The sequence below is a fragment of the Diadema setosum genome, chromosome 11 (assembly GCF_964275005.1).
Source record: "Diadema setosum chromosome 11, eeDiaSeto1, whole genome shotgun sequence".
Taxonomy (NCBI): Eukaryota; Metazoa; Echinodermata; class Echinoidea; order Diadematoida; family Diadematidae; genus Diadema; species Diadema setosum.
Window position 1 is genome coordinate 3,643,481 of NC_092695.1, and position 15,623 is coordinate 3,659,103.

The 15,623-nt window shown below is 36.6% G+C and overlaps 1 protein-coding gene across 1 annotated transcript in view; it reads left to right on the plus strand.

Annotated features, from left to right (window-relative positions):
• Positions 1–13,992, plus strand: part of LOC140234570 (scaffold protein ILK-like) — a 29,021-nt gene extending 15,029 nt beyond the window's left edge. Inside the window, exons 5-11 of the mRNA XM_072314587.1 lie at positions 606–683; positions 1,527–1,612; positions 3,180–3,411; positions 9,262–9,383; positions 10,267–10,366; positions 11,168–11,298; positions 12,900–13,992. Of these exons, the coding sequence (XP_072170688.1) occupies positions 606–683; positions 1,527–1,612; positions 3,180–3,411; positions 9,262–9,383; positions 10,267–10,366; positions 11,168–11,298; positions 12,900–13,049 (899 nt within the window). The 3' untranslated portion in view covers positions 13,050–13,992. The remainder of the gene's footprint in view (positions 1–605; positions 684–1,526; positions 1,613–3,179; positions 3,412–9,261; positions 9,384–10,266; positions 10,367–11,167; positions 11,299–12,899) is intronic.
• Positions 13,993–15,623: the final 1,631 nt, after the last annotated feature.

Sequence of the window (15,623 nt, forward strand, 5' to 3'; positions counted from 1 at the left end):
TGTAGAATTTGTCAACTGTGTTGTTACCACACCTTTTTCAGCTATTTTCCTTTCAGAAGCTTGCCTGGCTCACCTAATAGCCAAAATGACTGTCATTGTAATGTAATTCATACACAGTACCTCAGAGGACATTCTACCACAGATGGATTGAATATAAAGTATTAAAGGTCATTGAAACTATCTGCTTATGGCTGTATTTGAATGCAAGTACAGAGAGGTACACTTTCATTTACCGTCAGTGCGCTGCATTTAATTTCTCAAGTACTTCAGGAACCATGCTTCTAAATGGTGTTGTCTTAATACCCTCTGAATATGAAAACCAAGCCTATTATGTGTTTATCGGATATAAGGAAGACTGTCTGCAGGTACTGTAGCAACATAAACCTACACTGTATAAAGCCTTTATAATCTTCAAGGCCCACATCATATGATGGCGTACTATAATCTGTTCAACTCTGATTGCAGGAGAGTTATTCATACCATGAAAAAAAAAAAATGTAATTTCACCATACTTGATAGGGCCTATATGTGTGTAGATTGAGGACCCCTGATGGTTTAAGCCTTTATATAACCAGGCTCTTTTCTTTTCTTGTGACTCATTGCAGAAAGAGCAGCGAACATGGGACAAGATCTGAACAAGATTCAATACAGAAACAACTGGAGTGGCACAAAGACAAGAAGTCGTAAGTTGAGAAAACTTGTTCTCATGATCAAGTACTTGAGACCATAGTTTTTAAAGGGTAACCTCATTTCATATTCTTATAGATATGAATAGATACATATTATTTCTTTTTATACTCAAACAAGAATAAGAAAGATAATTTTTTTAATTGATTTTCTCCAGTGAAGTGTTATGAGTCACAATTGAATATTCAAATTAGATGAGTTGATGCCACAAATAATATAATGATTTATTCTGATTTCTTTCATTTCTTAATTAAGAGAATAATGAAGGTTTGTTTGTGTGATGATGGGAGATATTTATATCATTATCTCATTCAATTTGCAGAAGTGATTGTGGCTGATATCACTTGTAGTGACACAATCACTTTGATATGATTCTGATGATTCGGAAGTAATTCACGTGGCCATTTTCATGACTCTATGTGGATGTGATTTGCAGTGTTTTGGGAATAGAAAGTATAACCAGGAAACTACAAAAAAAAATCATATTTCTTACAGGAGAATGAATGATAAGAGAGTCCTTGCATTTTGTTGAAGAGGCATGAGATGACTTCAATTTCTTTTCAAGTGAGGAAATACATTTTATAAACACAAAACCCCCTTCTGTCTCATGTTTGCACATCATAATTGGTAGTTTATCAAGTAGTGCAAGACAATATCATGAAGGAATTTGAGAGTGCGATTCACCTGGCACATGTTGTTTAAACTGGAATACAATGAATTGTCACAACTCCCCAACCTTTCACATGAGCGGTGTGCCAGTTCAAAATATCTGGAGTAATGTTTGATTGTTCTATTTCTTATAACTACATGTAACCCTCATCTCTTTGTCACTCACCAAGGCGATGGAACGCTGTCAAGATTTGCTGGCATCGATCTGAAGCATGTCAAGCTGCAGAACAAGATTAACGCCAGCCCCACAGGAGATGTGAGTACTGATTACGGTTGACACCATGATGCAGAAAGGATGTATGTCCACAATTTGAACAATTTGAATTCAGTCCTTTCCAGTCGAGGCATTCTACGTTGCTGTTGCATTTACAAAACAAACATACACTCAGAGATCTCCTCTTTGCATTTTACCAATATTAAAACTTTGCACAATTTTTGACAAGTATAGAAATGAAAGTGTTTGTTTTGGTCTCTCTTTTTTTTTTTTTTTTTTTTTCTTTTTTTTTTTTTTTTGGGGGGGGGGGCTTATTTAATGAACACTATTCAAATATGAACATTATGTGTACCTCTTTTCCTAAAATGTCAAAATCAAATTTAGGGAATATATTTATTTCCTAACTGCAAAGCAGAAAAAAGCATAAAATCAAAATGTGTATCAAATCTCTTTCTTTATTAACTAAATACTAGCATCATATTTGATGTGACTAAAGTTCAGTCCTTTCTTTTCTTTTTTTGTTAAACAATTGTTGTAAACTGAGGAAAGGATAACTTTCATGACAGTTGAATGGAACCTGCTCTGGTCATTGATGTGACTAAATGTGCAAAATTATAGTTTGGGGCTTTTTTTTTCTTTTTTCTTTTTTTTTTTTTGGCAGTGGTGTTATTCACAAAATTGTGAGTGCATCAAGGGTTTTGTATACATGTTTTATGCATGTGTAAACGGAACTTCAGTGAGTATATGATCCTACAGATGTGAACAGTTCTTGTGCTTGTGTACTACACGTATGCATACATATCCGGGTATGTGTGCAAGCACTTCATCGTTCAGGGTGTGCTTTAATATGAGATGAAGCAGGAAATATAATCAAAACTTGGCACGACGAGACGTGATGAGCCCAGCCTTCAGTTGAGCGAAATCGACCCTGTGAGAACGTCGCTGACAGATTCACTTAAAGCACGTCACATGTCCTCTGAATTCTTCTGCCATGTGATAATATCCTTGTCCAAATCAGACTCCATGCTATAGTCTACCAAACTTGAGCAGTTTTGATTTGAAATAGATATAAACTAGTTGTGATTTAAAAGATAATGTAGATAGTGATAATGATGATGATGATATTATAATGATAGTACTTCTTATATTAGTAGTGATAATGATAATGATAATAATGAGAGTAATTATGATAATCAAGTAATAATGATAATAGGAATAATAGTAATCATCATCATCATCACCATGAGTGTGATAGTCAAAATGATACTAGATGATTATGAGACCATGTGTAACAAAGCTGTTAGTATCTATATACTGTAAAAGTGGATATTTTTGCACGAGTAATTTTTCTCCTGTTTTTAATTCTGCGGAATCAAAACACGAACCATTTGAACATATTGCGAGCAAAAATGGTCACGTGCTTTTACTTTGGAGCTGATTCCTTGTTGCGCAAAATGCGTGAAAATTTCAACACTGCGACAGTTTCCACTTTTACAGAAAGCCTGTGAATTTACAAGCTTTTTATTATAAAGCATTTTCTTTCCAAAAATTCCTTTCTCTCACTTCCTTTTTTTCTTCTTTTTGATTTTTCTCCCTCGTCCGCCCGAAGATGTGGAAGGGCATCTGGCAGGGGACGTCGGTCATGGCCAAAGTCCTGAAGGTCAACAACGTGACCTCGCGCATCTCCCGAGAGTTCGGAGAGGAGTTCCCCCGCCTGAGGATCTTTTCCCACCCCAACATCCACCCCGTGCTGGGCTGCGTCAACCAACCTCCAAACCTGGTGGTCCTCAGTGAGCACCTACAGCATGGCTCTCTCTTCCATGTCCTCCATGAAGCATCAGGTAGGTCTTTCTTTCACGCTCTCTCTCTCTCTTTCTCGCTCTCTCTCTCTCTCTTTCCTCTCCTAATGTTTTTTTATTGTTGATTATTTCCTTTGTATTCTGTAAGTGTTTTGAGATGTTATCACCATGTTGAAGGAAGTTCTCTCTTCAATGTCCACCTTGAAACAACAGATAGGCATGGTCTCCTTTCTGTCTCTCCCTCTCTTTCCTTTCTTAATATTCTTGCATTGTTTTTATTTGCTTTGTTTTCTTTCAATATCACCATGATGAAGGGAGTGTGTGGTGCACGTTAATAATGATCTCAAACAAATGTTAAGTTCATCTGGAGACATTGTAATGAAAATAATGTTGATATACAAATAATGCACAGGTGAGATGGCATTAGTGGAAATACACTCGAGGTTAATACTTGCACAACATTGTGAATAGCCAGAGTGAGCTGCATCTCCTCTAATGTCACAAAATTTAATCTGTGCATTATATGTTTTATGAAATGGTTCTATGAAAGATATATTTCAGTTGCCTTTATACAACTGTAGGCAAATACCTGATATTAACTATTTAGAACTTTCTTTTGAAAAAGCCAAGATGTGCGAAGAAATGTTCCAAACACACTGGTACTGAACTTGAACTCGTTTACAATATCAAATAAGTGATAGGAGCGCATGCTTGTAACTGCCCGAGTATGCATTGCTATAATATGCAATTGTCACATCAGTGAGTGTGAGTATGGCAAGCCACAGACATGCGCATAGAGGCTTGTAACAGAACTGTCATTAGTCCACAGACTATGGTAAACGCTTAACACTGTATACCCTGTGGGCATGTTTAATAGCTAGAAATCTGAAGACTGGTCACATGGTTGTTCTCAGCCAATCATTCAATAAGGATCCATATCACCATTCTATGATATTTTTTATTTGATAATGATATCCTTTTCAAAGGGAGAGATCGATGTACATTGTAATGGTGTAATTGCTGGCAATTGAATTGTAAAACTGTTTTAATAATATGGTTAGTTTGGGAGTGATACTGTAAGTATGGAAGTGTGTACAATCTGGAGCAGTATTTGTGTCCAAATAGATAAGCAGTGAATGTTATGTGAGCCATTATCAGTACAATGCACCTTTACATAGTCAATATAGATTAAAGAAAAGAAAGTATTCGTAAAAAAAATACTGCAAAGTATATCCTCTTTAATAGTTAAAATGAGACTTTATAAAAAAAAAAAAAAATTATTTGATGAGTACAATATAGTTTTGTTATTGTTGTCCTGTTATTTGTTTGGAGAAAGCTATATTGTAGGGAAAGGGAGAGGGATGTGTGAAGGGCTCATTGTTGCTTTTCACAATACAGTAAGAACCATTTTACTGAGACTAATATGCTGTACAGGCACTGTAATGGTGAAAAATTTGAAGCATTAAAGTATATTGCAGGCCTGAACGCTGTTTCCAACTGTCACTTGTATGATACAGCTGCTGTGAATGTACATGTAGTTCTAGCTTTATAGTACCCTGCTACATGAAGTTTGGTATTAGTTTTCAGAAAAGGAAGGAAAGGATGTGAGTAAAAAACTGAATACATTTTATGGGCATTTACCAGCATCAAATACAGATCCATTACAAATTTCTAGCAGACATGTTTCATAGCTGGTAGCTGGTAACTGCCACTGCTGTATGAAAGAACAAGATCAAAATAACAGGAAGTACTGTACAACAGTTAGGATGCTATAGTTTTCCAGTCAGGAATACCTGGTAGATCCAACCAAGGGCAAAAAACAGCACCCCTGTCTATGTAGATGGGTAGCTTTTGGTGTACATTTCATGAGTAGAAAGTATTGTTTTGTTTTTTGTTTTTTTTTTGTGTGTTTTTTTTTTCAATCCATGTATGGTCAATGAAGTAGCATGTAGACCCTCGTTAATTTTTTAAAGAGTAATATTTCACACATGCTCACACACACACAATACACACACACACACAACACACACACACACACGCACACACACACGCAAGGTGGATTCAGCAACTTCATACAGAAAAAAAAGTAACACCCTGTAGTGTAACACATTAGATAAGGTTTGTGGCAACTCATTCAAAAGTTGTGAATTTATTATGTTTCAAGTTGTTGCCATGCTGCACCCTTTCCAGGAAAAAAAAAAAAACAAGTATTTGCAGATGTCTGTATCATGAAGGAGGCTCAAAAATCACTGAAAATTTGAGTGGATTTGTATACAACCTGTAAACTAAAGTGTGTGTTGTTGTTATTTTTTACATGGCATATTTTATACTGTATACTTCGATCAATATCTTATAGAATACACTTCCTTTGAGAAAACCTAAAATTTATGATTTACAAACAAAAGGTATGAGCCGGTACAAAATAACACACTTGTAAAGAAAAACTCACATGTGACTGAACTCTTAAAGGACAAGTTCACCTTCATAGACATGTGGATTGAGTGTATGCAGCAATATTAGTAGAACACATCAGTGAGAGTTTGAGGAAAATTGGACAACCCGTTCAAAAGTTATGATGTTTTATAGTTTCTGCTGGGTCACTGCTGGATGAGAAGACTACTATAGCTTGTGATGTCACATGTGTACAACAATATAAAGAAAACATAAAGGAAATTTAACATATTTTCACTTTTCTCGCATAATAAAAGAACGCTTGACTTGCCTCTTTCAGAAGGCAGGGGGAATAATATTACCCTTAACATACATCAGTGACAGGCTGAGGAAATGTGCAATTTTTTCAAAAAATAAAATTTTGTGAAATTCTCTTTATATTTTCCTTATATCGTTGTACGCATGTGACATCATCAGCTGCAGTAGTCTTCTCATCCAGCAGTGACTGCACAGGAACTTTTAAAAATTCATAACTTTTGAACGGATTTTCGGATTTTCCCCGAACTTTCACTGATGTGTTCTACTAACATTGTTGCATTCTCTCAATCCTTATGTATATGAAGGTGGACTTGTCCTTTAAGTAAAACACTGAAAAATTTAATTAAATTTAATGCTTCCCTCTGCCCAAGAATCCATGTACACGTACATTATGTACAGTAGCTGCTATTGCAGTAAGGTACTCTTTATCATGAAAGCATTTTTTTTTTCTTTCTTTACTTTCCTTTGCCAATTATATTTAAACCACAAACAAGGGCTGAAAATCAGTATCTTCATCTACACTGTATTCTAGAGAGGATAAAATGTACTGTTTACCATTGGGAGCAGTGACTTAAAAAAAATGTTTGAGTTATCACATTTGATGCATATGTGTAGGTTAGTTGAATCACAAAACATTCTACCACATCAAAATTTTGCAACAAAGCCTATCATATGAGGAGATATCACTGTTTTTTTTCTCAGTAAACCATAACTGTAGATGGTTTATTCTAGAAGTAGAAACAATTTTTATTAAAACTATCACATTTTGTGTATTTACATGTACATGTAACAATACTAGATATTGATTAGACTGATTAACATTTTGTATCAGTCGTTTCTATCCCTCACTCACCTTTCATAAGTATTTTGAAGCACACAAGCTGGGTTTTTGTTTCATCTGCAAATGGTAAATAATGCCTTTAAAAGAAAAAAAAATAAACATATTAAAAGAGAGGAAAATGTGCCTATATTGGCCATGCTCAAGGTCTGGGCCCGTTTCATAAAAGATGTTAGGATGGCAACTCTTGCTGGTATGGCAACTTCCAATAGCAACAGCCAATCAGGAAGCTGGATTCTCATCGTTACCATGACGATTGCCATTCTAGCAAGAGTTGCTATCAAATCAACTTTTTATGAAACGGGGCCCTGGTGTCCCTTTTCCTACAATGTATCAAGCATTGAATGGGAGGTCACAAGGTCATCTGTGTCATTAGGGGTATGGCTAGGATAGGGTGTGATAGGGGAGGCCAAATTGATACTGACAGTAATGATGCTTGCCCTCATCTGCTGGGCGCACCAGCAAAATTGGAGAGGATACAGTCTGCTTTGATGTATTGATGTGAACAGCCTTCTTTGATGAGCAGTGTGTTTTTGTTGTTGCAGCTTGTATTATTGTTTGAATATAATCTTGTTGAAAAGGCAGAGAGGTGATTTTGCGAAATGTGGTGTTAATAGGGAGGGGAATGGGGTGTGCAGTTTTTGTAGTACAGGGACACTGCATGTATATAAACTAGTGTATAATTTTCAGATTTCCCTTACTCCAGAAAAAAGAAGAAGATGATTATGATAATCTTGATAGCTGTTTCTTAAGCTTCAAATAAAACATTGCCTGGCTTTTAATAGTGAACGTCTTATGGCGCATTTGATACAGTCACTGGGACAAATGAAAGGCATAATGTGTCACTACATTGGCTGTTGAACCCAGTCTGTGCTACGTGTAGTTTAAAGTCCTACAATTCAAGTGAAGTGCTAGGTATCACCGAAGTGATGTGTGACTCAAGCGAAATGTGTGCTTAAATGTACATGTATGTGTCATACACTATGTAATGAACATTAGAATATTGACTCATGAAGTAAGCACAGAACAATGTTCAATCAATGATGTGCCAGCATGAAACCCTGAGATTTGAGACTATTCGTTCTGAGCTGTGTGCATCAGATTTATGATTGTAGAGTTGATGTAATAATGATGATGATAATAATAATAATAATAATGATGATGATGATGATGATGATGATGATGATGATGATAATGATAATAATGATAATGATAATAATAATAATAATAATAAAAGACCAGGAGAGGAAATGTCAAAGGGCATACAATGTATATTGAACATTGAACTGGGTACACCGCTTTCTGTTTGAAGTACATGTATGAAAGTCATCATTTTTTTGTGTGTGTCTGTGCGTGTGTGTGTGTGTGTGTGTGTGTGTGTTTTATTATTGTACCATCGTGACATTTTAATGCAAAAATAATGTATAATACAATGTAGTGTAGATGAGTGGGGAGTGATCTAAAATCAATGGTACTAGCTACATATGTATGCTGTATTACTCAATTGTTTAACCCTGAGTAGGATATAATACACTGTTGACTAAAGTTCAAGTACAATCCATTAAGGGATACTGTGTAGTTGTGTTTTGATTCATCTGTTCTCTCTGAATGAAATACCACACTAGTCTCATATTGAATAATAGCAGTAGAGGGAAAGGAGAGAAATTGAAACCTGTTAACATGTCACTGTAATAGTACTTAGCTATGATGGATGCTTTATCTCCTGTTAGTATGATTCATAATCTTTGTTTAATTCACATCGATCAGTCAGTAATTGAAGACAAGTACAAATGTCATACTCTGAACAAGGCTGTATGCCGGCAGTTTTCTGTATAGAGAGGGTACAGATTGCTACTGTTCCAAAGGTATGGAATACAATTTTGGAGTATCACATTCTTTTATCCATTTTATCATTTTTTTTTTTCCTTTGGTACTATTCCAAAACACCATTAGTCACATTTTAACATAATTTCTAGCTATATGTAGCTGTATGCAATGGAAAAGGCAGCTTCGTACATTGTATATGAGTCTGAGAATATATCTCTCTTTCTATTGTGGTAATATACAATGGACATACATTCATGTATCAATTTATTTTGTTTGTTTTTATTTCGGGGGGGGGGGGATCAGGAGATGTACATGTACTGTAGAGTGTTACTACAACTGTACCTGCTGTAGAATGATACATTCAATTTCCCTTCACCATAACGTTTTTTCATACCAAGCATCCTTGATGGTGCTTTTACATGCACATTTGCAAGGAGCAAAGAAATTCTGTCCCCGGAATGAAATGTGAAAGAAAGTGTAGAAACGAACGTGTATGTTTCTGTATCATGCATGTCCAGGTATTGTTGTGGACCACGGCCAGATGGTCAGCTTTTCACTGGACATTGCTCGAGGGATGTCCTTCCTCCACGCCATGGACCCACTCATACCAAGATACTACCTCAACAGTAAAAACATTATGGTGAGTAGATCACACCATTGCATTCTAGCTCCGTGTAACTCCATGGCATTTGACTCTGCGCCTTGTGACCTTTTATGACCCGTATTAAAGGAGCTAGGGTGACAGTTGTCCAAGATGGACAAAATAATGGATGTACCAATGATGGTGTACGTGTACAATGTTCTGTACACATGCATTGTATGTGTGTGTCTTAATTATTTCAGTTGTTTGTGTGTGTACATGTAGGGTGTGTGATGTACAGTTGTGTGTACGTATGTGTGTCATAATGTGTATGGAGGGGTATGTTATTAAAACTTGTTTGTTTGTTTGTTTGTTTGTTTATGTGGGTATTGTATCCTTGTGTATTATTTTACCAGTAGGTATGCTGTTTATTGTGTATGAGTAAAATTTTGTTGTTTGTGTTTGGATGTATGTCTGAACATCCCTGTGGACACATATTGTGCTTGTGAATCAAATGTGATTTACTGGTACATTTGTATACATGTTCAAGTTGTATGTAGTGGAATATGGTTTATTTCTGTGTTAGTGGTCATGTTGTACAAATGTATGTTTGGTTTAATATGCAATGCCTGTAGCTGTCTCATACACACTGTATTTGTTTGAGTTATCATAGGTTTATGGGACATGCTTTATGCTCAGTGACATCTATCCTTTGCCCATATCGTGTGTATGTTTATAGGAATTCTTAGTACGTTGTATGTGTGGTTGTGTTGGTTGTGTGGTTATGTTCTTATGAGTGTATGTGTGTTGAATATTAAATGTCTGTCTGTGTTTGTTCATCTGTCTGTCTGTTGTACATGTGCATTTGTGTGTGTGTGTTTGTGTTAGGGTTTGAAAATGATGAATTATATTAATTATTGTCTTGTTTGTCTGTATTGCTTAGATTGATGAGGACCTGACTGCCAAGATCAACATGGGTGACACGAGGTTCTCATTCCAGAACCGTGCCAAGCTCTTCAACCCTGCCTGGATGGCTCCCGAAGGTAATACAAAGCCATTCAGCATCAAAACAAACAAAAAACAGAAACAAAGCAAAAAGATACCACGGTTCAGTGATGAATCTGACACCTGATACCTACTATTAAAGGTGATACTGACCCATCTTTTTGCCCTTCTGTGGTACAGGACTCTCTTTTAGTCAAATCTGTATGTGCAACTCACTTTACTTTTAGTAGTAGTCAGATTTCCTTGTAGATTATTACTTATGCTTTTTAGAAAATTTCTCTATCTCTGCCAGGAGTAGTGTTCACACTAGTGTCAAACTTCACAAGAGAAGTAAGACAGGATTTGGGGACTGGCTGTATCCCAGTATTTGCATCTAAACAAGGAGATTGCAATGCGTTATTCACAAGTTCTCTCTTGTCTGAGATATGAAAATACACTGTGAACACAATGTACATTGTTAACACATTTTTATTTACTTATTTATGTATTTAATTATCATCATTATTTTCTTTTTGCTAAAAATTCATGAATGTACAATAATGACTGAAGCAGCAAGCAATATACTGCAAGGTCTAATTGTTTTGAAATCAGGCAAGAATCTGTCAAATGAACATAGCTTTGAGTGAATCTGATGAGAAAATGCATCAACTGTCAATTCTGTGATGCTATAAAACATTTTCAATTTTTCAAATGGATAATACAACTGTATCTTCAGCAGGATTGAATGAATGATACCAATTAAAAGAAAAAGGAAAATGTGTGTGCATGGGGATAATTTCCAGTATCTATGTGGCACTATTAATGGTCGCCCATCTCTGGAACTGCTTGTCCCACAACAGCTCTGCAGCGCTCAGCAGAAAACATGAACAGCCGGTCAGCAGACATGTGGAGCTTTGCCATCCTGATCTGGGAACTGGTGACGCGTGAAGTGCCATTTGCTGGTCTCTCAGCCATGGAAATCGGCATGAAGGTATCAATTGAGGGCTTTTTCCAGTAACACATTTCAAGTTCTGTATGTGCCATATATTTAGCGAGTCTAAATTTTTCGCGATTCGGAACTTCCCAACGATTTGGCGAGTGTTACATTCGCGATTGTGGAGTTCTGTACCGAATGGAGAAATGTATACGGGTATGTCACATTCATACATTGTAGCTTGATCAGAGTCAATATTTTTGCTTGTCTTTAAAGGACAAGTTCACCTTCATAAACGTAAGGATTGAGAGAATGTAGCAATATTAGTAGAACACATCATTGAAAGTTTGAGGAAAATCGGACAATCCGTTCAAAAGTTATGAATTTTTGAAGTTTTTGTGCAGTAACCGCTGGATGAGAGGACTACTGCAGTGTATGAATAACTTAGATGTCACATGCGTACAACAATATAAGGAAAATACAAAGAGAATTTCACAAAATTTCATCTTTTGAAAAAAGTACATATTCCCTTGACTCGTTACTGACGTATGTTAGGGATAATATTATTCCCCCTGCCTTTAGAAAGAGGCAAGTCAAGCGCTCTTTTATTATGCGAAAAAAAAGTGAAAATATGTTGAATTTTCTTTACATTTTCTTTATACTGTTGTACGCATATGACTCTCAAGTTGTAGTAGTCTGCTCATCCAGCGGTTCCAACACAAAAATTTTAAAAATTCATAACTTTTGCATCGATTGTCCAATTTTCCTCAAACTTTCACTGATGTGTTCTACTAATATTGCAGCTGCATTCTTGCAATCCTTATGTTTATGAGGGTGAACTTGTCCTTTAATTTTGTTAGTAGCACCTGACTCACAAAATTATAACAAAAAATCACTTTTCCACTAATAATTTATATTCTTTCTGTTCAGTTTATTCTGTCTTTATTTGTTACAAAAATAAAAACCTCGCGAAATATTGGACGTATACAGTTTACTGATGAAGATCAAAACTGTCTGACATGCCAGTAGGAGACAATTATAATCGAGTCCAGTGTAAGACTGTTTTTACGAGTTACAAATTTGACATCTGAAGTTTGGAAAAGGATACAGAAAAATACACCACACAGGCATTCTACAAAGTCCTCCAGTTGGAAGTTCAGTGTTGATACCGATGTTTGGTTCTTCTTTGAAATTGGGTTGGGGTTGGTTTCCTCATCAAACATTTTTGCAAAGTAGACAGAAAATATTCTCAATCTATACTGCTGTCTTATAAATCCTTGGATCAGTTATGTGTTGCTGACACTGTGTATTTTATGGTGATCCAGTTCTTGTGAAATGTGCCACATTGATTTGATTTTCAGGAAATTAGAATGCCAGGATTTTGCGTTTTGATAACACAAATGCAAAGTACAATTATACATCATCTCTAAGATGTAAAATTGGGAAAAGGGGTTTATTCATTTCTTGTTTCATCTCTGCATTTCTTGACGGCAAATGTAACCACTCACAAAATTGTGTTTTGCAAAATGGCGATTTGTGAGATGTACACATGGCATAGTAGAATATTAGAACAACTCTTAGGCTGAAATGGTGCAGCACTGGCTGTTACCATCCGCAGCGTGAAAAATAACTTGCCGAATTTTGTCTTCCATCATCAGATTGCCTGTGAGGGATTGAGGGTGGAACTTCCCCCGGGCACGTCACCCCACATGGCCAAACTGATCAAGATCTGCATGAATGAGGACGCCACCAAGAGGCCACGCTTCGACATGATCCTGCCCATCTTGGACAAGATGCGCACTGTGTAGAGAGCCAGGCAGGTGGGAGTGAGTGTTCACCCTCAGCATGCAGGGAGATTTGGTCTGTGACAGCTTGGGAAAGGAGAGTGGAATCATACAGTCGATTGCGTTTGATTTTTCCTCTTTCTCAAAGGCCGTGAGAAGGATGGTGATAGGTGCATTATAGATGCAGAATTGGTCTCCTTTGTAGGGAGCCCCTATGACAAATGTACATCCAAGGTTTTAGAATGCATGGTAGTTAATGCTATTGAAAATGGATGTTAGAATTGTACCAAACTAGTGAAGCTGTAATAATTGGCCTGTAAGGCAACGTAAAGTGTTGTAGAAGAGAATAATAGCCAGCAAGAAAGATGAGTTATACAGTAAAGAGTTGGTTGGGTACAACAAAGGCTTATTGCCAAGGAGCAGTCAACTATAAAAAATGTGTCTATTACAGTTGATATAGGTATGACAAATTGCAATTAGGTGCAAAAAAAGAAGAAGAAAAAACTCAGTGAATGCACTGTGAATGTGAAAGTTTACAAACAGAAATTTGAGTGATTTTCCACAGGGAGAAAGCATTTTTATACATGTCTGGAAGCAGTGAAACAAGAGCACTGGACCAATGGTTGTTTTGAGCAGATTTTGTAACCATGAAAGAAAAATTGTGGCCTATTTGAAAATGACTGAATCATATATTTTCAAACATTGCATCAGTTGGGAAATTCACAATTGTATGAGAGCTTTCTTGGTCATATATGACTGTAATGCCATTTGTATGGGGCTTCAGCTATATTTTGTAACTTTTGTAACTGGTTTTTATTCCTTATTTGACACAAGTTTTGGAATTGTATTATCCCAAGACATTTTGTTCATGCACACAAAATCAAAGCAACAGTTATATTCCTAGAAGAAAAAAAAAATGAGGAAAATACACTTTACTTAAGCTTGAGATTTTGTGTATGAAGAGAGCACTGTATGTTAATATAAAGAGGAGTTTCAGGCAGTGTGGTCCCTAGCCCCATGGTATAGTCATAAAGGTTCTTAACTTTCATATAGGATGTCCCAGGTTCAAAGCCTACCATAATCCTGGGACTAGATGTTTTGCACACGTCCCTCTTGACCCAGGTGCATTGGTTGGTGGGCCTACCCAGCAAGGCCATAGTGATAAAAGGGACAGGGCCTTCTCTAAGACCAAGGCTACATGTAGAATGGAAGAGACTACCTTTTATAGCAAAATGCTTTCTTGAGTTACCCCTTGTATGGTATGTTACATAATACTGGTATTCAACCATTTTCAATACTTTGATTTTTCCCTGATTTTTCCCAGATGTTCAATGGTCTATGTGATTCATTAAAAACAGTAAATTAATGTATGAAAATAAAAGATATAATAATGGAGTTTCTCTCTACAATGAACTTCCCAGTAATGGTAAGATGAATGTGGTGCTAAAGCCTTGGGTGCAAAATCACCTTGCAGTCCACAATACCATGCTGGTAGTGGTAATTTGTGACGTAGCACTCATATTCAGGTGTGGAGAAGTTCTTCATTTGTTACTGCCATGTGGACAGGATTGACTGAATATTGTATTTGGATCATGACAAGACATTGGTGTAAAGGCGTCCTTTAATTTACAATTTTATGTACACCCGAATTGATCGTCTGTGGTGTACGCTGTAATATATACTGAATGTAAAAAGATACGTGATGTGATATGTGGATGTTTTTCCTTTGTTTTTTGTTTTTTTGTTCTTTTAAATCCCGGAGTTGGATAGTTACAATGTATATTTTGTTTTCTTAATGATGTATCTGGGTTTGAAGATATTTGTTTTTGGATGCATGATTTCATGAAGTACAATATGTGTCAGCTCAGAATATCATGTCCGTCAAAGTCTGGGGTGAAGGTAGGTTGGTTACATTTTACTTTCATACTAAAGCGATCACCTTGGGAATATTTGACAGAAATTTATCAAGCTTTAGTAAATGTACAGATGTATAACAGGACTGTTAATTGATCATGATTAAAGCAAAAAATCTTTGTGAAGGTCAGGGGGTCAAAGGTTACCATTATCTTTTGACTGTAGAAGTGAATTTATTGATTACCCAAACTCAAAGTCGTGTTGTTATCATTTAGCAATGCATGGCAATTGATTGAAAACATGTGCAACACTTTGTTTTCAGACTTTGTTCACCTTAACAAATTGACAAAGCTGTTCAGTAATTGGGTGAAACAAAATTATGTGAAATATAGCCTTTTGTCAAGGCCCTCTCGCTGTAATGGGCGAGCGAAGCGAGCCCAGCCGAGCGCGCCAGCGCGAGGGCCTTTTGAGATCTGCTTCACACATTATTATTCATGACACGTGAACCCTTCTGAATACTCATTTTAATGGCTTCTGGTCAACCAATGGAATGGCGCGCTCCCCGCATCCTCAGCCTTGGTGTTGTCATGCCTGTTTGCATGCATCACTGACCACCCGAGGAGGTCTGCCACGGAACTCTACACACTCTGTGTGTAGAGTTCTATGAGGTCTGCGGCAGCGGCGTGCATTCGCTCTATTCAAATCGGGTTCGAGCAGACAGACACACTGATTGGTCGGTCGACT